Source organism: Condylostylus longicornis, unplaced genomic scaffold (genome assembly GCF_029603195.1).
Source record: "Condylostylus longicornis isolate FDR11 unplaced genomic scaffold, ASM2960319v2 ptg000030l, whole genome shotgun sequence".
Lineage (NCBI taxonomy): Eukaryota > Metazoa > Arthropoda > Insecta > Diptera > Dolichopodidae > Condylostylus > Condylostylus longicornis.
In genome coordinates, this window is record NW_026577999.1 from 2644124 (window position 1) to 2671841 (window position 27718).

At 24.1% G+C, this 27718-nt stretch overlaps 1 protein-coding gene across 2 annotated transcripts; it reads right to left on the minus strand.

Annotated features, from left to right (window-relative positions):
- Positions 1–379: 379 nt before the first annotated feature.
- Positions 380–15568, minus strand: LOC129607891 (C2 domain-containing protein 5). 2 transcript variants are annotated; one of them, XM_055519133.1, is made up of 16 exons: positions 15242–15568; positions 15074–15176; positions 14715–15016; positions 14497–14657; positions 13153–13337; positions 11898–12801; positions 9473–10050; positions 8498–9381; positions 7242–7256; positions 3457–3624; positions 3217–3385; positions 2729–3129; positions 1871–2640; positions 1476–1781; positions 1125–1397; positions 380–1017 (listed from the first exon to the last, which is right to left on the minus strand). In XM_055519133.1, the coding sequence occupies exons 1-16, from the start codon at positions 15300–15302 to the stop codon at positions 955–957; spliced, it is 5343 nt and encodes a 1780-aa protein (XP_055375108.1). In that variant the 5' UTR covers positions 15303–15568; the 3' UTR covers positions 380–954. The 2 variants fall into 2 exon arrangements, with proteins under 2 accessions (XP_055375108.1, XP_055375109.1); XM_055519134.1 differs by lacking the exon at positions 7242–7256 and having other exon boundaries at positions 381–1017.
- Positions 15569–27718: the final 12150 nt, after the last annotated feature.

A 27718-nucleotide genomic window follows, 5' to 3' on the forward strand; every position in this document is an offset into this window, starting at 1 on the left:
ATGAAATTTATGAAATTTTTGATTTCAGTGTCGTTTTTGCCTATAAAAATTTTTCATAAAGCTATAGTGGTGAAGTTGTTAAGCTTGACCATTAGTTTATACTAAATTATTGAAAAATTATTTTAAATATTATTATTGCATTCTTCTTAATATTATTATATTCTTCTAAACTGTTATATACTTCATCCTACTGCCGTGTATAATTCCTATGGAAGAAAAACTGTCCCACGATCTAAAAATGAATAAGAGCTATAATTAATTCACGTATATAAAATTGCAATATTGTAGGATATAGAAAAATTTTTTAAATTAATTATGTATTTAACCAGTAAAATAAAAGAAGATTCAATTGAGGCAACTGGTTTATATTTAAATTTTTTTTTTTAAAACTAATTCTATCAACTCAATAACAAGAGTTTAAGTTTTATTAAATAAGTACTTATAAACTATAAATGAAAAACAAATATTAAATGTACATAAATTCTTAATAATGTGACACATTTCGAATATATAAATACGCGGAATATACAAACGTTTTAAATTTACATTTTTTTTTCTCTTTTCAAAACAAAATAAAGTCGAGTCATTACATCTATAAAGTGACGTTCTACGAATAAAGCATTTCATGTAAATATTCTTATTAGTATTATTAAAAAAAATCTCTTTACATTTTCTAGTTTCTTTTACAATCTTATTACTTTCTTTTTGTGTGGGTTTCATTTGATATAAAAATAAATACATATATCTGTTTTATCGCTATTTTGTTTTTTTTTTTGTTTTTGACTAGCTTTACAAAGTTACATTCATTCTAATTTAAATTTTCTTTTATGGGATTCGATATCATAAAATAAAAATTCATCTAAAATCTTAAAATATAATATTACATATTTAAAATATAAAACTTCTTGGTCGAGCAAACACAAATGTTTGCTAAGATCCTTTTTCAACCCTATATCAGTCATCGGCGTAATATGAAACATATACTACATCACCTCCAATACTTATTAAACATTGCCCCTGAAAAAAACAGAAAAAAATGTTTTTGTGCATATTCAATTTATAAAAGCTTTATTCAATATATAATTCAATGAATAAATGTATATACAGATGTATTTGCTTCTTACCTGATTTTTGTGCTGGTTATCAACTAATATTAATTCAGTCATATAAAAAGATACCATAGCATTGCCACCTAATGCTGAAATATGTGATCTCACTACAGCCAACAATTCTGTAATAAATCCGTGAACAAATCCACTTATACCACCGTTCTCTCTTATTGAGGTACTCTCTCTGATAAAAAAGAAATTTAAATTCCCAAGGTATTTTTCTATTTTGCCTCCCGGTATATAGCTTAATGGAGTTATATCAACACCATATCTTTCGTGTAATGGAAGCTAAAAAAACCAATTAAGGAGCATTATGTTTTATGTATACTTGTAATATACTGTCATTTCGTATTTCATTTAACTTACATGCCTAGAATATTTTACGGAACAGAATTTAGTTCTGGAAGGAGAATTTTTCTTTAACTTTAAAGAATGTGATCCATATTGCAAATTGGGTGGGCAAGATAGTAATTGTGGGTTATCTGCATTTTGATTATCCTCATCAAGAGGGAAAATCAATTCATCATCCATCGCTTTCTTATTTTGTTGTATGTTAAGACATTGATCTGAGTTTTGATGTTGAGTTAAAGCTATTGTTTTACGTTTTTGTTTTAAAAGTTTGGGTTCGGCAAGACCTAATGTCATTCCAGTAACCAAAATTTGTATTTCATCCTAAAATGTATTAATTTTTCATTATACAAATATTTCATTTTGAAAATATTAATTATATTTTGTTCTACAAATTTAATTAGGTCCCTTACACTTTCGGGTAATCCTAATTGAAATTTAAGATCACAAACAGCACATGGAATCATTGTACGTAATTTAAAATAAATCGTTTGCAAAAGTCTTTGAAAATGTTTTGGAAAATGTCCTGTGTTTTGTCCAATAGCGATTTTTGCTCTCCAAACTTGAGTAAACATCTGTAAATTGCGTACAACTTCCATATCATGAAGACCGGGTACTGCTTGAGTATTGACAATATGAAATCCTTCTGGAGGGCAAGGTTCCATTAATAATTTAATTATTTCTAAATCTTCAATATCATCAACTTCGAGAACACATGTGTCTTTGTTACCAGCATTTAAATCTAGTTCTAATAGTTCATCATCCGATTCATCTGTATCAGATTGTTTGCCATTTTGTTGAATATCTGGATCAACACTTTTTAATTGATATATTTCACGATTTTTTTCTACAGTTTCTTGTAATGATTTTTGTAAATCATTTAAACGAGCATCATCATTCCAAGAATTACCAGCAACGATTTTTGGCACTGTAGGAGGTGGTAGTGATGTTAAAAAAACAGCTGTACCAGTTGCAATTAAAGCCATCATTTTTTCACCAACAGCGATTTGTGTTTTTAATCCAAAAATAGCGTTCATTCCTTTTGCTTTTAATTTGTTTATTAACAGACGATGTAATTCATATTCAAGAAAAGGAAGTCCATCCGAAATTTCTTTTGCGTTTGACTCTGAACGTAAATCTTTTTTTGCTCTGACAACTTGAGCTTGCATAAAACAACCTCGTCCTAAAAAAAAATAGTAAGTATTTGTAATTATTTAAATAATACTACTTAATCGTATGAAAGTAATATTTAACAGAATTTCAAAATTTACCAGTTATTTGAAGACATTCCGGTATTTCAATTGTTGCCATTAAGACATCTGGTACTTTACCACGTTTACATATTGCACATTTATTCATTTTTACACTAACAGGTACTGAATTTATGGTATATGGTATATGACACATTCCACAAGCTCTATTATGCAAAATTGTGTTAGAAAAATTTCTAGTAGTTCCACTATATGATGATGAAATCTCCTTATTTAATAATTCACCGCTACCCTTAACTGATCCTCTACCTTCTTTTATACATTCTCGTTCATCTAAAGACGATACAGTCATTGTATCCTTCTTTGGATTACTTACAATATCAAATTGTGATGAATCACCAGAATATGACATATTAATAACTGCTGCCGTTCCAGTTGCAGATAAAACACAAACATCATCTCTAAAATTACAATTATATTTTTAAAAATTAAAATAAAATAAATTTATTAGTTAAATTAAAAACAAAAAAAAAAAAAAAAATTCTTACGATATTGTTGTTACTTCAGAATAACCTAATATGACATTACAACCTAAAGCACGTGCATGAGATCGAATTTCCATACGTATTTCGGTCCACCATGAATCACGAGTTTCTGGTTCATCTAAATTTGGCACTCGTTCAAGTAATTTAACAGATCTAGCCGCAACGGTGGCTCCTAAAATTAAAATAAAGCGTAAATTTTAAGTTTTTAATATTAAATAACCAAAAACAATAAAATAAATTTACCAATATGTAAAATAAATCCTGCTGGATATTTAGCCATTGTTAAAAATGGATATTCTAACATATCAATATTTTCAGCTGTTGTAGAAATTTTCGTTGAAACTGGTGCATTTAATCTCATCAATGTTGTTGCTGCTACAAGACGATCACTAGCAACACAAATTGAATTTCCTATAACAATAAAACAATTTTTGTAAATAATTAATTTAATTGATTTTGCAATAACATCAAAAAAAAAAATCTAATATGATATGTACATAATAAACATTTAAAGATTGCCAATATATAAAATAAGAATATATATACATCTATATATATATATATATATATATATATTTCATCGATTCATTTTTTACAAGTTCACACAACATTTAATGATGATCTTGATGATGAAAAATTATTCAATATCATAATAAAAAAAAATTATTTTTAATAATTTTATTAATTGTGATGATTATGTTTAATTAAAGCAATGATTATTTTTACACAAAATTATTTTTAATATTATAATATTTTTGAATTGAAAGAGGCCTTCAAAAATTTTTTTTACAATATTAATTAATTTATGCATTATATTTTAGAGAACTTACCATTTTGTCGAAAAATATTGGTAATTAATTCAATAAAAAATATTTAGAAATTTTCAAGATTTCAAAAAATTATAAAAGATGAGAATAACAAATTATGCAGTGGGTTAAAAACAAATTTAACAAATTTTTAATTATTAAGAATGCAAAGATATTTTGGATTCGGAAAAAAAATATTGTATATCGTAAAATATACCTATAATTATTGTAGAATTTTTTATATTAATTTAAATTTTAAAAATTAAAAATTATTTTAATAAAGATTGAAATTGAAAAAAATTGTGTTTTGCAAATAAAATGCAAGAGATATTGTTTAAAATTAAATAATTAGAATAAATAGGAAAACTTTTATGGGACAACTTGGTTTGCAGCTGATTGAATTTTACAAGTTAAATTATGCTGTAAATTTAATTTCTATTTAATTAAGTTATTCAATTTTAATTACTTTTTAAAAAATTTTGAAATATTTTAGAAATTATACTAGTTATTTGTTTATAATACACACATAGTTATAACTTTTGAAAAATCTGATTAAGTCATTTTGAAAAATTTAATTTACTTTTACGATTAATTTTATTTTAATACAAATATTTAAAAAAAATTAAATAAAATTTTGGAATAAAAAAATTGTTGGAAAAATAGTGACAGTAGTATAGCTTCTAGGTAAAAACAAAATTTGAAAATGAGAACAATAAAATAAAGTTCTAGTCAGTAGAGTTTTATATATTCATATTTAAAGTTAAAAATATTATCAGAAAATAAGAAAAAAAAATAGTGATTTTAAACGCACATTTTAAATATAAAAATTTTCAATTAAAATTGAATTAAAAATATGTAATTTATTCAAATATTTTATTTGTATATTTTTCTTATTTGTTAATAAAATATTTTCTTATATTATAAATATTATTGTTTTTTTTTTTTTTAATTATTTACTTATGAAATACTGTTTTGTGTATTAGTTAAAATATTTACAATATGTTAATTAAATTTAAATATAATTTAGATAAAATTAATTTAAATATGTGTTGTATACAATTTAAACATATAATATTTTGTATAATAAATAAAATTAAATATTTAATATTTTGCCTTGTTGTGGAATGCCAGCGCTATTATTTCGAAAAATAAAATTATATACTAGTATTGTGTATACAGAACGAAATGTTTGTAGTTACCTAAAAACTACTCACTAGCGCCCTCAAAAAAGTACCTTGTCTTCTTGTGTAATTACAAAAATTTTCTTCTGTGTGGCAGTATAAATTATATACACAACGATACTAGCCATATCGGCCGATAAAACTTTTACAAAAGTGAGATTTATTTATTATATCGTATTATATCGAGTGTATTATAAATTATAATAATCTTAAAACTGTTCTTAATAAATTAAAAAATATTGTTTCATACACAAAATAATAGCGGTAGCCATTTTCAAGGCACATTATATTTATAAATTTTATTTATATTTTTTTACAAATTTAAAAATTAAAAGCCATTTATATGTAATGTTAATAAAATTTTGTACATAAATTAATTGCTGTTGTTAAAGAACATAATACCTATGTAATTGCTTTTTTAAATTAAGGATTAAATTTTATGTTTACAACAAGAACTCGGTTTTTTATGTTATTTGAATAAAATTATTATTCTGCAAGACAAATTTGAAAAAAAAAAATGTTGCACATATATTATATTATGTATTTGAAAATATATAAGGAAATAAACATAGATTTTTTGATTTAATACATAGACATAACGCATATATTTTATTATAATTTTTAATTGTTTCTCTTTTTTTTTGAACATAAGGTTCGCAATCCCAACCTATAATCGATTTTAATTTTGATATTTAATGGAATAGGTGCGAAATTTATTTTTTATTTTAAATTGTGCACAATTTACATGCTTATGTAAAAAAAATGGTACTTTTATAATATTTAAAAAGTATAAGGAATTTTATTAAAAATATTTAATTATTAAGTATATTAACTAATTCGTAATCGAGGGATTTGATTGATGGCTGTCTAAATGAAAATTTTTTAATGGAATTTATTACATTTATTTTAATTTTTTTAAGAAAATAATTAGGTAATTTGGGGACCACTTTTTAATTTCTGTTTTAATCCAATATTTCGATTTTTTTCAATATAAAGTAATAATTTTTTTGATTTTCTATTTTCGGGCGTTTTCCTCTTTGATTCGTCATCACTATGATATATAAATTTAAGATACATCAGACCATTGCAACTAAAAAATTTTTAAAATTAAAAAATTTAAATTAAAAATTTTACTAATATAAATAAAATATTTTGTAACTAATTTGTATTAATAAAAGATTTTATACAATACTTCAGGCAGTTTGACTCCTAAAGTTACGAAAATAAAAATTGCCATAACCTTGATCTCATTGGTTGCAGATATCAGTAGTTTCTTAGTGTTTTTAAAAGATTAAAAGCTTCAAAAAAAATAAATTAGATGCTTTCTTAATTATAATTTAGAAAAATTTTTCAAAAAATTTTAGAATTAAAGAGTCAATTTCATGTCAACAATTGTAAAAAATCGCGTATGGTATTTTAAAAGTACTTTATTTTTGGATTCTAGAAAAAAAAACGGCTCTGGCTATATTTTGCTATAATTACAAAATTTTTTATGTAAAGCATGCAATTATGTGTTAAACTATTCGAATAATATGGGCTTTAATATAAGTTAAAATATATTACAATTTATTGTGTAAAAACTGTTATAATGTTATTTATTTAAGATTTAATTATACTGGGTAATTTTTTTGGTACGTATTTATACAAATTGTTAAAGTGTTATACAAGGTCGGGATTGCTTTGGAATTAATTAATTTGCTTGTTTTAAATATATTTCATGCACTTTTTTTTAAACATTTAAAGACAGATGAGGAAGTTATATGCATATATGTATATATATGTATATATATATATACATATATAAGTATGTTTATACATATATCATTATATTATATGTATGCATATATTTTATGTAAAGAGAATTCCCATTAACCAGAAAATTTTGAAGACTTTTAAGAAAATATTCAAAAAACAAAAAAAAAAAAATTTTTTTTTTTTAATTAAAAACATACAATTGAATTTTTTAATTAATTTTTTTTTGTTTTTTTTTTTTTTTTGTTTTTTGATTTCCTCTTGTTATTTATGGTTTTTGTATACTCACTTTTACGGCCCCAAACTGCAAAAATTCATGCAATATTTTAATAAATTTGATTTATCTATATGTATAATTATTTTTATATATATTTTTGTTTTATTTTTAATTATTAAATTTATTTATTTTAAAATTAATTCATTAAATTTTTTATTTTTAAAAACAAATACGAAAAATTTGTTAATAATTTTTATAATTTTTTTCACTTAATTTTTTTTACAATATTTTAATTTAATAATTTATATTTATTTAGTTATATATACAAAAAATTTTACAAATGTAGAAAAAAAATTTCTTTTTTACAAAAAGATTTGTACTCAAAAATTTGATTAATTTTTTAATAGAACCGAAATGTAGCGTAATGCAAAACAATTTCATTAATTTAAATTTAATTGTTTTTTAAAGACTAATTGATCATACATTTTCAATATCGTCTAATAAACAATATTTTCTAATGAAAAATCTTATAATTCGAAAAGGAGAGAATATTTTTAAGACACCAGAATATTCTTTTCAATTTTTTCAAGAAAATTCACTGATTCCAATATTCAGATGAAATTTTTAAAGGCAAATGGAACCCTTAATTATTAAAAAAATTAATAAAATTAACGTATATATCTACATAATATACCCGAATATGTGCATATGTAATTGCGTGCATTTATATAATATGTATATATGTACAATTTAGCATAGTGTGTTCCATTCAGCTATGTTTTTTTTTATTTAAAATGAAAGCGACTCGAAAGCGGTTTAAGCTTGGTAAATGAAATGTGTAAAATTCATTTATATATATATGTATGTATGTACATATTATGAATAAAAATAAATTTATTTTTAAAACTTTACAACCTGTCAATGCTAAATTATTAAAATTTTGTATTCAAAATAAAAATATTTGCTTTTGAGACTTAATTAAAATTTAATATGAATTTGATAAACTTTGCTTACTAAAAACTATCACATAATGGATAAGCAAAAATTTGCTTCTAATTGGCAACTCTAATTATTTGCTTCTATAAATTTTTGTATTTCAAAGTTGTTTGTAATTTAAATGATAATTTTCCCATATTTTATCATATAAGTATATTCAATATCGAATAAATATTTTTTAAATTAAATGAAATTTATCGACACTATGTATTTAATGTTGCTAATTTTTATACAAATAAATATGTGTGAAAAATCATATTGTAATTTACAGAAATTATATAATTAAATATTGTTAAAAATATTATTTAAAACAAAAAAAAAAATAAATTTACCTTTTGGTGTAACACTTAAATCCGAATCCGAAGATCTTCTAAATATTTCGGTATTTTTATTATTTGAAACAGTTGTTGCTGAATTAATACAAGTATTACCGCTACCAATATTATTACTATTACTGCCATTAATTTTAACAGGTGATGAGATTTTTGTGCCAACTGATTCAGCACGTGTGTGACCAGGTTGTAAAATAGTTGAACAATGATTATTTATTGATTCACTTTTAATATTATTTTTTAAAGTTGAAATATCTTGAGTAGAATTTAAATTAATATTATTATGATTATTATTTTGTTGCTGTTGTTGATTTTGTGTTGTTTGAAAATTTGGCTGAATTTGTTGTGATTGTAAATTTTGTTGTTGCTGTTGTTGTTGTTGTTGTTGTATAATTTCAGATGATTGTGCAATATTATTCACCACATTATTAGATGATGAAACAACTCCACCATTATTTAATGTTGAGCTTAAAGCTAATTCAGTTGATGATCTAAGTTGTTGTTGAATAGAGGAAGGAGCAGATGGGATAAGCGTATGCGCTTTGTTAGTACTAGAACTTAAGTAAAATGTGTCTAATGATGTATAATTATTAATTTCATGATTATTACTATCTAATAAACAATTATTATTATTTTTTGTACATGTACTACTAAAAACATTTCTTTTAGCTAAATGATGACAGCTAGAATTATTGTAATTTTCGGTATTTGATTTATTACAACTTGTGATTTTAGGATTAACAGTTAAAAACAATTGATCGTATGATGGATGAATGAAAGAATTGAAAGATTTATCAGGAGAAGGAGTAGGAGTTGGAGTTGATGGTTCTATTACAATAGCTTTTGGTATTGCATTCGTTGCAGTTTTTTCTTGAGAATATTCACTGAAATAACATGGCAAATAGAATTTTAAAGTTATTTCCAATGGACAGAAATTCCAAGTATAAATTTGGTTTTGTTTTGTTTATTAAGTACCTAATAGAAGAAACACCCAAAAATTGTGATGAATTCTCATTTTTCGTAATATTGTCTTTATCATTATTGCTTGAAATAAAATTATCTTCACGATATGTTTTTTCAGGAAAATTTTTTTCACAATCAATTTTATCTGGAGTTTGACAAATTTCTTCTGCAATATTGAAAGTTTCCATTAACATACTGCGCATTGCGTTACCCAATAATCCATCAGAATGTCTATGTTTTTTCTTTTGCTTCTTATGTTTGTCTCGTTCATCATCTTGCATATTCAATTTATCAATTTGATTACAAATTTCTTGATCATCGTGCTGATGATGATGATGTATTGGCAAATGCAATGTTTTAATAATCAAATCTATACTAAAACGACGTTTTTTAGTTGGACTGTGAACACCATTTGGCTCACTATCACCGTCAACTTTATTACATATCAAGGCATTATTATTATTAATTGAAGAATTATTAAAAATTTCTTCATTTCCTACTGGTTTTTTTGATTCAGTTAAAGTTTTCATGTCACGATTTCGATTATTTTTAGCTTTATTTTCAGATAAATGAGGCATATGAATATGTTCCTAAAATATTATAAAAATTAAACGAAACGTATAATTTAATTATTATCATAGCCATTTTTATTGCTCGGAAAAAAAAAGAATAATAACACAAAAAAAAAAATAAGGAAAAAAACACAATTTAGTTGTTAATATAAAAGCTACACATTTTTTTTTAACAGCAACTTGTTTTTTTACGAAAACAGAAGCAGCATGATGTGATTTTTTAGCAATTTTCAGGTGACACGATATTTCAAAAAGCAGCTCATTTGTTTATTCTGAAAATAGCTTCAAATTTTTGTCCGATATTGAAGAAGATTAAAATTATATAAATTCGTAGAGAAACGTGACAAAAAACAAAGAAGAAAAGAACAACAAATGAAAATTTCAAATGAAAAACAAAAATAAAATGAGAAAATCGCAAACTTATGCCAAGTGGTTTTGATTTAAAGTTTTCATCCTTATTATTAATTCTCCTGGAGTTCTAAAAGACGTTATACAACTTGTTGTAATTTGAGCAAGTAAATTCTTAATTAGCTTCCTTTTTATATTTCGACTAACTATTTTTTCAAGCGGCATCATCCTTTATGCTTAAATATTAACTGAAAAGCTATTGCATTCGTAATTTCGATTTATCTTCTAGTTATTTAACGAGAATTAGTTATTTCCCTTTTCCTATAGTTCTTATTATTAGAACACGATTTCTAAAACATTTATAATAATATATAAAATAAATATACAAAATTATCTTCTGTAATTGCGCTTTTTAAAGTAGTTACAGGACATTTACTTTACATATCAGAATGTAATGAATTTTAAATCTTTTTTAATAAATTGCATTAAGATTGAGTAAGCAAATAAAGTAAGATTACAAAACAAGTTTGAAAAAAGATTCACTAATGAGAGAGAAGACAAGCTCTCGGAGTATTTATTTAAAATTAAATAGAAACAGTAACACTTTAAAGAAAATAATAAATCTATTTAAAAATTTTGAATGAATATTAATTTGTGAATGAATTAGAACAAATACTTCTTCTATCAATGATTAAAAAGTTTTGAAATTTTCTTATTAGCGTTCTTATTCTAGATAAACAATTTTATTAAAGATTTTTGTAACAAAATACCTTTCGCTGTACATGAATAATAGTTTTTTTAAATTAAAGCATTCGTAATAAAAGTAAGCTTGTAAATTAAAATAAAACATATGCATTTTTAATAATGTGCATCGTTTTAAATACATATATTGCGAATGAACTAGTTAAAGGTGTTAAAACAACGAATATTCAAACTCCATTTTCCAAAAAAAAAAAACAGAAAAATCTAACCTGTAAATAGTGAAATTTTTCTGCTATATTATCTTTCAAGTCGTGTAACATAGATGGACGCCTTTCACTAATATCTATACCAGGTTCATTAGCTGTTGAACCTGGTTCAATCCAATTATCTGAATCTTCATCAATTGAAGGATACTTTAATAAAGTTTCCAATTTTTCATAACTGGTTTTATTTTCAATAATAATATTTTCCATATCTTTTGAATCTTTATTTAATATTCTTGTTGCACCAGTTGTTATTGGATACATTTCGTCTTTATTATAAATATTATTGCTATTATTTTTATTACCATTATCTGAATGAATATCATTAATATTATCTTTTCTTTCAGAGCTTTTAGAATTTCTCGTAGCGACAGTTTGAACTGAAGAACTAGATGAATCTGTTGAAAATTGCTTTGATAATACTCCACGTTTTTTAATATGAACAATATTTTCATAATCGGAATCTTCAGTTGAACCAGGTTTAATCCATTCATTTGATTCTTGCTTATTTTCCATTTCTTTAGCTAAAACTGTTTTAACAACCATACTTACGGTATCTGGATCAAACATGATGATTTCGTTAGGTGTTGTTGCTTCAGATAATTCATCCGAAAGGCCTTCTTCAGATGATGATGAACATGATCCTGACATTGATGATATCGAGTTGTACGACGATTCATTATGACTTTGGTCATAGTCTGGCAAATCAATCTTGTTACTATTTTCGATATCACTAATGGAGTCACCAATTGGTGCCAATTTTTTTGGGAATCCCAAATCGTTTCTTTTGGGTAAATTAATTTCATTTACGTTATGTCGTATAACTTTTGAATGTGTTTGATGTTCCGAAATTGAATTTAAACTTGGATCACGCATTACAGACGATACTAGTAGTGTAGCCATATTGCTGCCATCACTAACAGATCTATGAAAATCTTTTGATTTTCTATTTTTTATTTTTGAAAATCCCATTAGGTTTCTAATATCTGAGAATGAACTCCTTAAAGATTCCGAAATTGATAGATCTGAATAAGAACCATGCAATGCCTTAATATTTTTTTTTGAATTTTTTCCTTCATTTTCAAAGTCACGTTTTGTGCGTAAATGAATCACTTTATCTGAAATTATGCTTCTTGATTGATGCGTTATTTTTTTGATGTGATGGTGAAATTTTTTTGGAGGTTTTTCTCCACGCATATCTTCTTGCTCCAAAAGTTGTTGCATACTATATTCTGAATCATTTGGATTTTCTTCATATATGGTTGCATCTTTGGAACTAGGTTTCCATCGTTTCTTCAATATAATTTTGGGTGATCGAGCTGATGTTTTATCTAAAGGATCTAAACCAAGAATCTTGTACACTGTGTTTACTGGATCATCTAAATCATCCGATTCAAATTTGTCATCGGGTTCATTAAAACTACTACTTAAAAATTCGAGATACTTTTTAGTTCTCCTTTTCGTAACAAATTGTGCCCAAAATGAATGTTTTGTGTTGGCAGCCAAAGAAAAGGTATTGATAGTATTTGTAGGAATAGCGGGAAATATTTTTAGGTATAATATTTTAACAATTTTTGTTTTTAAATTTGCAAATGCCATTAAAAAGCAATAGCAAGTAGCAATAAGTTGATAAACAATAATGAAAGAAATTTATATATAGGAGAAGAAAATTGAAATAGATAAAATTAATTAATTATCTCAATTCTTCTTATTTATATTATTAATATAGTTAATTATATATTTTGTAAAATATTTTAATTTTCAATCATATATTTAAATGCATCTTCAAATATTACATTTAACTTACTCTTCGATCAGTGCATTGTCAACGACAATTTGATTGGTATTTTCTTGAATTTTGATTAATGTCACAGCAGTTCCTATACCTCTAGCTACGACTCCAACATCACCTTCGAGATCAAAACATTGAGTATAACCGATAACAGCATTTGCACCTAAATTAATTGCTTTCAATCCGATTTTTCGTTGTACCTAAAATAAGTATGCCTTGATAAGTGTGCTTAAATTTATTTCCTTTGATTATTATATTATTTTTTTATACAGATTGCTAAAATTAATATTATAATGTCGGAAACTAATAGCAATATTCGGCCACTTTTAACGACTGATGAAGAAAAAATAGAATTGGAATCATTTGGCGGAGACATGTTCTTAGAGCATCTTGAAAAACGGAAATTTCAAATAGAAAAACTTATGTCTGCACTTTTGCAAGAAAATAGAGAATTATCTAGAATTGAACATAATTTGAAAGTAAATCAAGAAAGATATGACTTTGAAAAAAATTATATTGAAGTTACAAAAATTGGTATTGGAAATATTGTGAATCCGGATCCAATTAAAAAATGTGACGAACTACGTCGACTTCACAATAGATTATTTGACGTACAAAAGCAATTTTGTGAAGCGAATGAAAGAATTATTAAAGAAAAAGAGAAAGTTTTCGCCAATTATAAATTAAATTGTCTAAAATTCTGCAAAGTTGTTAAAATATTTATTAAAGAATACAAAATTATCATAGAGAAACTTGAATGTTGTAAAACCAAAATTTCTACACCACAAATTCCACAATTTCAACAAAAAATAAATTTTACCCGAGAACGATTTAAAACAATAAACGCTAAAATTAAAGCATTTCAAACAAAATTAAATATAACATTATCTTCAGAAGAAATTACTTCCGGTACAAGTGAAGACAGTTCTGATATGTCTTCTAAAACCGACTACTCTGTTATAGAAACTAAATTATACAAACCAGATATTCCGATTAAAAAGGATTCTCGAAAATATATTGAAGAAACATTGTCAAACCCATTAATTAAAGGTATGGCAGCAATACATTTACTGCAACCTGTGGATCCAATATATTTTCTAGCAAATTATTTAACTTTATTTCAATGCAACGAGCTAAAACAAGATAGAAAGAAGAAGAGTTTTGAAAATTTGCTTAAAAAGAGAGAATCAATGCAAAAAAAAATGTAGAAATTGAACCATGTATAAAATATGAGCGCGTATCTGGTCATGTGGAATAATAAATAATCTAATATTTGTTAAATTCAGCAATTTCTTAATAAACATTAATATTACTCTGGATGGATTTTTAAATTTTTGTAAATATTCTTTTTTTTCTTACCTGTCCTGACAGTTTAAGAAATACTACTTGTCTTGCTTCATTTGAGGCACGTGGAGTTCTTATTTTATCAATCCACTGATATTCTGGATCATCATTAACAACTAGCTCTTCAACGAAACCATGAATAATTTGTGCTCTATAACCATGAGGAATACAAGGTGCTAAAATACAAATTTAATAAATTTTTATTTAAAGAAAAATGTTTAATTCGTTCTTACAATGAAAAAATTGCACACCACATGAACTTTGTCTAAACTTATTTACATCAGAAAACAGATCAACTTTAACAATAATATTAACCTCGCCCCGAATTCCATGCATTGTATCAAATACTGGAATCCAACCTGACATAACAGCACCTTTTCCTTGATTCGATTGTCCAGCATTTTCTAGACAAAGTGGATTTAAACTAATATTCACTTTACCAATAGCATCATTGGCCGAATATGTATCATGATCCATTAAACGTATTTGTAAAGGTTCATCTTGTAATTCTGCGTCATCTACTTCAAATCGGAACCTATAAATTTTTAATAAAAAGTATATTTTATCGGCATTTTTATATATTCCATTATACCAATCAGTATTCCATTGTGGATTAAGAGTTTTACGACATACATCTGTTTTGTGAGTAACACTACCAAGTTTTATTTCAACGTAAGCATCTGTTGTGTCACTACCTATAGATTCGGGTAAAAAAAAAACCGATCAATAATTTTATTTATTAAAAAAATATTAAAAATACCTCTATCCATTACTGGTAGATTTCTTCCAGCTTTAATTTTTACGCCTACTTTACCAGGCATTTTTATTTTTATCCAATATTGTTTTTGTTTTAGAGATTTATAGTATATGTCAAAATATTTCGTTTATATAATTTATTGCATCAAATGTTTGTGATTGTTTTTATATTTGTGTACTTTCTTAAATTTGAGGAATCTTCATAAAAATATATTTATTGCACAGTAATTTTAAATTGCAACACTTTTTAGTAACTTTTAGTAACTTTAGGAAATGAAAATGATATTTTACTTGCTAAAAATAAAAAAAATAATATCAATGGCCTTCTTCTATGCCCTTAATCTAATGTCATTTTAATTGAAAGCTGATTATTTGTTTTTATTTTGTTTTGTTTTACCCCTCTAAATGCTTGAGCGCTATCTTACGAACAACTTTTCAATAACTTTTTAATAACATAATATTGAAAAAGAGTTTTAAAACCGGAATTTCAAATGTAGACATTAATTAGAATATTACAGCATTAAGAGTAACCATAATAAATTTTAATTTAAAGTAAGCTTTCCTAATTACTTCACTTTATGATCCATTTCTCTGAATAATATCACATTTTTCAAAAATTAGACACTGTTCCTGAAGCTATTGTCGATTTGACAATGTTATACGAAATTTCAACCAAAGTATTATAAATCGAAATCAACTTATAAATTTAATTTTGTTTTATAATAAAATTAAAAAATTTTTTACAATTGAAATAACAGAGAACAGTTAAGTTAAATTTACATTTTGCATAGTATTTTTAAAATTACTTAAAAATATACATACTTTCATGATAGTTTCAAAAATATTCGTAAAATTTTTTATAGCTCTGCATACAATAAAGAGAAAATTTTATATATATATTAAGCGCTTTAACTCTCCTTTTTGTTGTTTTTAATTTTTAGAGATACTACATTTTTCATTTCTCTTAAAATTAAATTATATCAATTTTGTTGAAATAAGAGAAAACATTAAAAAAAATTAAGAGAGAAAGAGGACAATTTTTGAAAAATTATTTCAGGAAAGGAAATTCATGTGAGTTGTTCGAAATTGTATTTTCTTATTTTTTGTCGAATATTCTTAAATTTAAATGAGCAAACTCAACGTTTTATAATTTTGCAAATTCCTTTTTCGCTTCTTCGTTGGAGAATAGAATTTTTTTGCTTTAAAATTTGATATTTTTTATATTTATTTTAGTATAATCCTACCTTTAAAACAGAAATAAGATGAAAATTTGTCTGCTTCTTATAATTTTGTTTATTTTTTTAAACATTTTGTTATTTAAATGTATTTTGGTAAAACGATTAAAAATTTATCAATCCTTAAATAAAAATTCATAATAAATTCAAGCAAATTAGACCTTTATAGTTTACTTATCAATTTTGTGGTACTTTATTATTATAATATGGATTATGTCCTATAAATCCCAAAATGTTATACTAGTAGAATGTAAACAAATTACAATAATATCCGGTCCAATATTTGATTTCAAAGAATTTTATTATAATAAAAATATCTGAATATAATGAACTCCCTTCCTTAATGTTCCCTTTTTGGTCTATTGAAATTGTCCCAAGTTTAGGATTCCAGCCAAAGAAAAATTGCTCAGTATTGAAAATTTGCTCAAAAAGAGATAATCAATGAAAACTTTTTAGTTATCTGGTATGGTATACAACAGGCCAAAGAAAATTTTTTTGATATAAAAGAGTCGTCACCTCCAACCTCGCCAATAGTCAATAGTGTGACGATGTCGTAATTTAAAAGATTAAGATAACAATTTCAATTCCCCGTTCGTATAACAGTAAAATTCTTATAAATAGCTTCCTGTAATATTCTTATAAATAGCTTAATTGTAAAAAAATTATCCAATACAAGTGTTATAATTTAAATAAAATTTTTATTGACTTAATACTGAAAGCCTGATACTTATATACAGGGCTTAGAACTTGCATTATGTATATAAGGGTTATTTCTGGTAATTATTATTTTCATAGAAAATTTGTAATATTTATGTGTATAACAGCAATTTAGTTGAGCATACGTTCACTTGCATTAAAGTTTTTCATTATTGTTATACTTTTTCATACAATCATTATAATTTTTTTATTATATACATATGTATATATAAGAGACATATTATATTTTATTTAATAATTTTTGTTATCATAAATCTTAGAATTTTATATACGAAAATGTTAACAAGTTGTTTTTAAAATATACTCAAAATTTGAAAAGTTTTTATAAGTAATAAATTTAACTTTTATTGCTTTAGAATTCATTATTACACTTGTGTATGTAGTTTCATTCATTCCGGTCTTATAAAACTAACAAAAAAAAAACTTACAAGTAACCAATTTAAACCATAAATTCTAAAAAAAAAAACTAAATAAATTTTATATTTAGCACCTGTAAAACCTAAATTATGTTATGTAGCATAATGTTAAAAGTAAAATATAATAATAAAATTAGAACAAAATAAAAAATTTAAGCAAAATTAAAAGAAAAAACAAGAGAGGCGAGTTAAGTTTTAAGTCAAAACTTTTCCTCTTAAAAGAATGTATAAAGTCCTATTATGTAATAATTTTGTACTTTTTTTACCTTCTTTATCTTCATCCTTATAGATGGAAAAGTTCATGGAATACAAAATGAAAATTTTTCAAATATTGTATAAGGCACAAGAGGAATCCTTAAAACGATTATGTTATGATAAAATTATATAAGATTCTTTATGAGTTTTGAATTTCTTGTCTTCTTGAGCTTTTTTTGATTCAATTTTTTTTTTCTTAAATTGACACATTAGTTTAGTTTAGTGTTATACACAAGCTATATAATATTTACATATATAGTTTATGGATTTTACAATTTATTCAAAATTTTGTATAATTTTCTTTTATATAAAAAGTTTTATTATAATTTTTCTTAAAAGTTCAAAACTACTTTAATTATGCTATATAATAAATTTTTATATAATATGTTATATTCGGTCAGTTTATTTTTAATTATATGTAAAGGTATATAAGTTTTTAAATAGCCATTTTATTTTTAATAATTTTGACATTTTTGTCAAGAGTTGCTGTGTCAGTCGTAATTAATTATTAAACTATTTATTATTAAATGCGTCCTACATATAAATTTAAATGTTCATGTATATATTCTTTTATAATAGAATTATAAACTGTTATACATACTAGATATTTTTAGAGAAAATATAATTTAAATTGCATAAATATGGGTAAAATTGAATTAATTTCATGACTATGATGATCTGATTATAAATGATTTCGTGACTTTAAAACTGCAGTAATAAACTGTTATAAACTGAATTCACAATCTCTGAATATTCTGTTATAAACTGAATAGTATGATGTTATATTCTTATTTTTTGAATTTTTCAACCGGGGGTAAGAAGGTTCTATCTAAGATACTTACAAAAAATTATATCGTTGCATAAAAATTTGACTTTTGATCGCCACAAGTCTATTTCTTTTATTACCCTATCATATCTACCAATCCCCTGAAATCTGATCGAATTTTTTTGAATTTTATTAAATTTACATGCATTTCGACCCTAGAAGAGCTATTTTGCCTCCCCCATATCTGCCATGCCAACTTCTTTATCTCAAGTACTCTTTTGAACTGATAAAATATGAGCAGTTGCGTAAGATAGTGTTCTCGCAAACCTTCCACTACAAGATTGCATCGCCCTAAAGATGACCTTTTTCTGCGGATGAAAATTGAACTATTTTTGAATTGAAATTTTCTCCACTTTTCCGTACAAAACCTGCAGGTGTTCGTTTAATTAATATAATAGCATACTATATAAAAATTTAATTTGATTTCACAGTTTTTCATTTGATTTGAACTCAAAATAATTCCTTATATAATATAATTAACATTATAATTATCATTGAATACAAACAATACGATTGCTTCTATTAAATAAATCTTCTATTAAATAAACTACTCGTATGTGCCATGGTATCGATTAAATCGATTCTATTCATTTCCTATAAAAAAAAAGTTTCAATTCTATTCAATTTTATTGAATTGTATTTTTCTTTTGGCCAAATGCAAGTGTTAAGTGGGAATATGTCAATTTTATGTTTTTGACACGAAAAACAAATTAACACAAGGAACAATAACAAAAAAATTAAAAAAAAAAAATCTCCATGAAAATGGAGTGGTGCGGCGGTTGCTTTAATAAAGCAAAATAACTTTTTTTTTCTTTATTCTATATTTATTTCAATTCTTCACAAAAAAGAATAGAAACTAATCCTGTAGGGATACATAGTTCATAAAAAGAGAAAAAGAAAGAAAAGTGGCATTAAAATAGATTGTTGGAGAAATTGTCATTCATTTGAAATCTTTTAGACTTGTTTTTATTTGGATCACGTTTTGTAAATTAAATAATTAAGGAAAAATAATAATATAGTTTTTTTTTTCTATTTTTATAATATTTAACACAATATAATATGAACAATTGCAATATAGTAAATGATTAATTCAATGACATTGTATATTGAATTTGGAAGATTTGATTAAGGTTGAATTTAGAAAAGTGGGAGAAATATTAGAATAGTATGCAGTTTATTTTTCATACCTTTTATATTTCGTTATTTAAAGGTAGAAAGTTCTGATTTCAATTAATTGAATAATGGATTATTATCGGTTAGAAGACATATAGCTTAAAGGCCTTCCGTTCAAATAATTCTTTTAAAAATTTGAAAAAAAAAATAGCTAAAATAATATTAAACAATTAGATTTTTACAATTATTGGTCTTAAATTATTACTAGATTTTTTAATTATTTGCGTAATTCTGGATGTCATGGTTTAAGTTATATCAAGAAAATAGCCATAATCACTGATCGCTGGTTGTAGGAACTAGAATTTCCGAATTTTTGATACAAGGGCTTCCAAGTTAATTTATGCTTGTTGGGATGTTTCAGATACTCATGCCCTATTACATTGGAGGCTGTTGGAATAGGGGATGCGACACTAATCAAAATCTGGGAGACTATTGGCCGATAACATTGATGTACTAAACATTTAGTATGCTGTCAAACTGTGGCTCAAAAATCCTCTTCCGAACGAACTCTGCCAAAATTTCGGGACGCATGAGAAAACGAGAAATTAGTTTAACTACAAACAAAAACACTCATCAAAATTACACATTAAAGGCTTTGCTTAATACCTCTGGCTTTGAAAATCGATAAGCAACTTCCAGCTGTAGTATATGAACGATAATCTATAGCAATAAATGAATTGCTTTTTATAAATTTCTATCCAACAAATTATCATTTAATACAATATAACACTATAGCATTATAGTGTTATATAGTTATAGTTAAAATGTCCTGACCTATAGCATATAGGAAATTTTAACAATTTTATCAATAATAATAATTTGCAAAAAAAAAACCCAAAATATTTCTGCAAAATACACTGATATTATAGTTATTATTTAATACGTTAAAATTAACATAAAATTTATAAAATATTTAAAATTACAATATTTTTTTTGTTTTTGTTTCGTCCCATCTGTTTCATTTATAATAGGCTTAATGCTAGTTGTAAAACAGAATTGAATCACGTATAATATAGTAGGATTTTTTCAAAATATTTTGGAATCGATTCAAAATGTTTCGGCTACTTTAGAATTTTAAATCCAACATAGTTAAAATATAAATGTACCTTGTTATTTATCAAAAAAGCAAAAAAAAAAAAAAATAGTCGAAAAAGGTAAAGTAAAAAAAAAATTGGACCTATCCCAAAAATTTTTATTATAGATCCACATAATTCGTATTATAGACTTTTATATTATGTGCATCAATTGGATCACCTGCATATTTTAATATAGATAACCTTTATGGTAAAAATATCAAGTTCAATTTATATTATACAAGGAAAATATTATTATTATATATGATTATGATATCTAGTGTACTTCAATTAAAACACATACTTAAACTGATAAAAAATATTTTCTTAGCTTAAAAAAAAAAAATGGTTTCCTAACATCAAGTATTCATAAATAAAAAAATTATAATTTTGGCGTGGTCTTTTCATTGATGTTATATTAGATAGTGTGTTGTTGTATGTATGTGAGTACAGTAATAATATTTATGCTGTAATATACAGGTAGAAATGTGACATAAATTATATTATGATATTAAATGAAAAAAGAGTTGCCATCTGTTTCAAAATAAAATTAGTAAATTTTTTCATAAATTCTTGAATTTTATTGAGCACTAAAATAAAACTATGATTATTAAATAATATTATTCTATAATTGTGAATTAATGATTGAAATTATATTACTAATAATAAGCTACGACTTTAAAATTGCAGTAAACACTGGATTGCTAAACAATCCAGTAATTATAACCCATAATCTGTTAATTGTACTGCATTAATAATATCGAATTTCTGTAATTTCGAAATTAAGGAAAAATAGTGGAAAAGGATTGTTCGTTCTTTCCGGATTTTGTTTTTATTTCACAAGGGTTAAAAAGCATAACCACGTTGAAAATTAATTTGGCTCATTCCTCAATTAGTTATTATTTACCATCTAATATTTGTTGTTTCAGCAAAAAGTAATATGGTTAAAAAATATAAGATTAACGGAATGTTTTAAAAAATTAATTTTTATCTTGAGTATTGTCCAAATTGCTTTTATTCTCAATTCAATTAAGAATTTAAGATAGAATGCTTAAATTTTTTAATATAACAGACAATTACTGTTATTTATTATTATAAAAGCCAATTCATTAGAGTATACATACGTACATAAATACAAATATAAATTTTTTTTTTTTTAAAATAACATCAATATTACGATAGCTCTGTATAACATGAAACAAGGATCTAATTCATTTAAACTATAACCTATTTTATTATAATTGCTCCTTATTCGTTATGTTTCTAGAGAACTCTATTTGGTATAGAAAAAAAAAAACAACATTTCCGAGAGATTATTTTTATATTACCTATTTTCTTTTATGGTTATTGCAAACTATATTTTTTTGTTACTAATATTGCACCAGTTATTCTGTTTTTGAATTGATCACTTTTTTAATAATATGATTTTCAAATTTAATATATTTTTTATCAAATTTTTTCAGGATTGAATTCTGTGGTTTTAAGAAAAAGCTTGATAAATCGAAGAGAATAGAGATTTCAGTGATTTCAACGATAGTAGGCTCCATTCGAATATTATTAGTTATTGAGGGGTTTATCCTAAATCGTAAAAATTATTGATGAAAAAAAAATTTGAAACTATTTATCGTAGACGCCAACCGTTTGTATAAACTGGTTTGTGTTTACAATAATAACTTTGTGGTTCGTTTCTCGGGATTCAATAAAAAAATCCAGCTCAAAGTATTTTTTTTTCTGAGCAAACCACAACAGTTTTTTACTATTCTAAAAATATTTATTCAATTATAAGTGAATTTTGAATTTTGGTTATCTACCGATATTTCGTACACTTACTTATTATAGGAATCACAAATTTTGTACTAGTCATATAATGTTATTAATATATGCTTATATACATATAAATTTCTAATCTAATAACTTGAACTATAAAACTAAAAAAAAAAAAAAAAATAATCAAATTTCATAATTTTTTTACTACTCGACAGAACCTTTTTTCTAGATTCACCTGTGTGAATTTATCTTAAAAATTTCAAAAGACATGTTCTTTTTATTTTTGGTCAGAGGAGTGGTGGGAGAATAATGAGTATATTCAAGTATATTTTTAAGAGCATTATGAAGAAAGGTAGGTGGAGAAGGTGAGCAAAATGGCTAATTCATTTTAATGTTTTTTGTTTTACTCTCATATTTTTCTTCATAATTTCTCATTTTTTTTTTTATTTTTTTTTTAAATGTCTGTCTGGTTGAGCTCTCCTTGTTTTTTTTTCTCTGTCAATAGAACGTTATTTTATTTTATTATATATACATATTGTATGTACGCAAATGTGTTATACGTTTGTGCATGAATTTAGAAGGATAGAAAATTCTTTTAAAATTTCATCGGTTTTTTTTTTTTGTGAAATTTTTTAAAAGAGAGAAATGAAAAAAAAATTATTTTATTTAATTTTTTTTTTTTTTAGAATTTAAAAATTTTTTTTGAGTATTTTTTATTCATATGTGTGTTGTTGAGTACCTATATGAGATGGGCTCACAGTTATAAATGTTAACGTTTGCGAAATTATTCAAGAGAAAAAATTTTTTTTTTTTTTTGTAAAAAAAAAAAATATAATATAGTAAAAGTAAGTGGCAAGGAATAATGCATATTCTGTGTGTAATAAAAAAAAAAATAAAATAAATGTATGTGAATGTATGTGTGTAAAATTATATTAGTATAAAAGAAAAGAATAATAAAATCATCAAGGTCATTTACAATGTTTTTCTTTACTTTTATTATGCCAATTTTATGGGCTCAAATCGTGTTATACGTACTCATTTAGATTATATAGCGAAAAACTATTAAATGTGGAGAAAAAAATAAGAGAAACCTCTGAGTATAAAATTTAAGACAAAATCAAGGATTGTTTGTTTGTATGTATAAGTTGTTTTTAGTTTTAATATTTTTGTTGTATTTGAATTTTTTAACATTAAAAATTTAATATGAATAAGTATACAAAAACAATAAAGATTAAATTAAATTAAAAAATTTAAATTTTTTATAAATATTTTTGATAGAAAAAATTTTTTTTTTGGAAATTTTGAAATTTTTTAGAAAATTTTTCCATAAATTTAAAGTAAAGACAAAACAAAATCATAAAAAATTTTAAATTGGCATGGAAATACTTTCAGACATTATTCAAAAAAAATCTTCCTTTTTCATATTAAAGATAAAAAAAAAATCTTCTTATGTTAAAATAGTTTTATTATATACTTTTTAAATAATTATATAGAAAAAAATTGTGGGGATAATAAAAGTTTTTTTTTTGTTTGAAAAAATTTGTCTGAGAATAAAAAGCATTTTTTTTTTTTTTGTTTTTATTTTTTGTATAAGTCGAATTGTTTTCTGGGCCAAATCTATGTCAAAAATATGCAGAAAAGCTTGAAAATATTTTAATAAAATGTTATACATAGAAAATAAAGTTTATGTCAATTGCACTATATTCTTGCTTTGGTTCCCTATAAAGTGGACGAGAAAATATGTGTGTATATAGAGAAGAAGGAAAATTGTGCTGAAAATTTTAAAGTTTTTCTTTTTTGTAAAAAGTAAAAATAAAAAACATACACAAGATTTATTTTTTAAGAAAAATTGAGGTCTTTGTCCTCAAATAATATACTAATGGTAATGCGTTCAGGAATTTCTCTATTAAATTTGAAAAAAATTTGGAAATTGAGGTAATCAGATTTTGTTTTTTGTTTTTAAAACCAAATTTTTATGTTTTACTTTTTAAATTTTTAAAATTTCTTAGAAATTACAATTTTATTTTTAATTGTTTGATTTATTGATTCACAAATTAGTTCCAATAAATTTTACTATTCCCATAAACGTATACTTTAGTCAAAATTTTTTGAATTTATAGAAATTTTTATTTCAGGTTTTTCTTACTGAGATGGTAAAGAAGTTTTTCTGAAGTGCTATTTATTGTTTTGTGGTGTTGTAAGCTTTAAATTTAGAAAGAAAAAATTCAATTAATCTTATTTTCTTTTTTATGAATTTTGAGAATCACTGACTAGGTAAATATTATATACATAAATTTAGTGTTGTTATTCGAAATTAAAGAACTTTTGAAATGATTTTGATGGCAAATGTTTATGTTGCCTGTGTAGCACCTATAAATAGTAACTATAAATTTAAATATGGTTGTTAAATGTATTTGACCATCTAGGTCCAATGGATATACATAGTCCTTATATCTTAGGGTCCTTATATATTTTTCGACAGATGTCTGACTTTCTGAAAAAATACTTGTATCTAAATCGGCTGAACCGATTTTAGTAAAAATTTATACTTGAGTTTACTTTGGTCAACATGATAAATTGATTAAATCTTGGACTATTTCGTGATTTACGTTTTTCTTATAATTTCTTTGTATATGTATAACCTTCTTATATTTTTCAGCTTTTCAAATGTCTGATGTGCCAGCAACTGTATCTTACCTTTACTACGGATCGATTTTATATTTTCCGCACACCTATATAGAGTAAATATCAACCAATTTGCTTGAGATTGTGCTTGATTTATTCGTGGCTGGTAAAACTGTGAACTAATAAAAATGTTCTCGGAATTTTAATATTAATTTCTAATCACCATTTTAAGAATTACTCCTATAACAAATCACTACTTTAAGAAAATTTTCCTATAACAAAACTGTAGAGCCTCACAGACATTTCTGACATTATAATTTTATAGGCGGAATTTAATTTTTGTGTATGCAAGACTTAATATTAACATGTATGGATGACATGTATGTATGTTTATGTACATAGTACATATGTATATAATATGTTTTCTGTAAATTGTACTTTGTTTGAAAAAATTGTTAATTTTAATTTTGAAAATATTTTGTATTCAGGCCAAATGCTACCAAAATAATTTAACGTAAAAATATTTAATTTTTTTTTGTTTTTGTTTTTTTTTTTGCTTATAAAATCTATTGCCTTAGTTTAAATTTAGACCTTGAATAATGTAATACAAGTGTGTTTAATATTTTATATATGTCATTAAGTTATTTTAAATGTAAAAATGGAATTGCAGATGTATAGGAAGTTGCAAAAACGAAAAAAAAATTTTCACACCCGTTTATGTTTTTTTATGTGTTTAGAATGATATTTTGTAATTTCGATTATAATATCGTGAAAAAAATTTTTGAATTAAAAATTCGCTGGATATGAACTTTTTTTGAAATTATTTGAGTAAATCCTCTAAATCAATAACATACGTAGACTTCAAATAACAAAGCTAATTGATAATCTGTTTTTGAGCTTAAAGTTCTTGGGCAAATTATACATATTGCAAAATACATAATAATATGTTTACAAAGAAATCGCCACAGTGATTAGAGCAGAGCGGTTAATTATGCCTCGTATATAGTTTTTAGTAAGGAGACCGAATACAGTTGGTCTGCCAATAAATTTTTGAAGATACATCAGATTGCTGACGTATCGATATGGTTGCTGGAATTTTTATTCACTTAAGTAAGGAATTTTGATGGTTACAGTACAGAGAGTATCGAGAAGAACAGGTTATTCTGCAAAAACGAACTAGAACTAGTGTTCTATATTGACTCAGATTATGAAATTTTTTGAGAAAACTACAAAATCGCAGCATATTTTAATGGAATTATCTCAGAAACTTATGAATTTCAGCCGTTTTCATAAAGAATACCTTAAAGTTTAACGCTACAATTTTTCCAGCTCAAAATTATATTTTAGAAAAAAAAAAATAACAAATTTCGTTTTTAAGTTTTTTAAAATTTATAAAGGGGAACAAAAAAACAAATTTTTTTTTCTGTTTATTTAAATTAGTCGATTCACGGTCGAAAGCGATAAATATTTTGTTATTTGAGAAGAAATTTTTCATTTGTTTCTCCTCTTTTTTTTTTTTTTGGTAAAATTGCTAACTGCAATACTTAACAAAACTATACAATATAATAAATATAAAAAAAAAAATTAAATGAAATTCAAAAAAATAAAATATTCAGTTATAAAAAAAACAAAGAACAAATTTTTCGCGTGACTATTATTGTCGTGTTGTGATTTTGTAGCGCTTATACAAGGAAGCGTTTCATATCTATCTAAAAAAAAAAAATATTTATTGTGTATTTTTAATTTGAGTGCTGAAAAATTCTTAACCTGCAAAAATAATTTTACATTTTATTTCTTTTTTATGCAGTTATTCTAATATTTATACTTTTTAAAAAGAAGAGAAAATGCTATCAAAATATTTTAAACTAGATTAAAAATAATGAAATTTTATCTATATAAAAGAGACACAGAGAGAGAGAGAGAGGGTGAAAGAGAGACAGAGGGAGAGAAAGAGAAAGAGAGAAAAGAAAAACATTTTCCGAAATAGGACAACATTTTTTTGATTTTTTTTTTTTTTTTTGGTGGAAATCAATAGAATGTCCTCCATTTTTACATTTGTTGATATTTTTTTTGTTTGTGAGCATAAAAATGTATAAATATTTAGTATAGGGTTAAAAAATACAATCACGCGAAATGATTGTCAAAATATTTATAAAAGATTTTAAATTAAAGTACATTGCAGTGGCAAAGGGAGTCATTTTAATTTTTAATGCAAGTTAAAAAAGTTTATTCAAATATTTTTAAAAAGAATTTTTATATGGAAAATCGTATTTGAATTTTTTTTAAGTTTTAAAGTTTTCAAAAACTTTAATTTGTTTTGTTTAATTTTGCATGTGGTTTGTGGGTGTATTAAAATGAAATTGTAAGACAAAATTATTGGATTGTCAAAAAGAA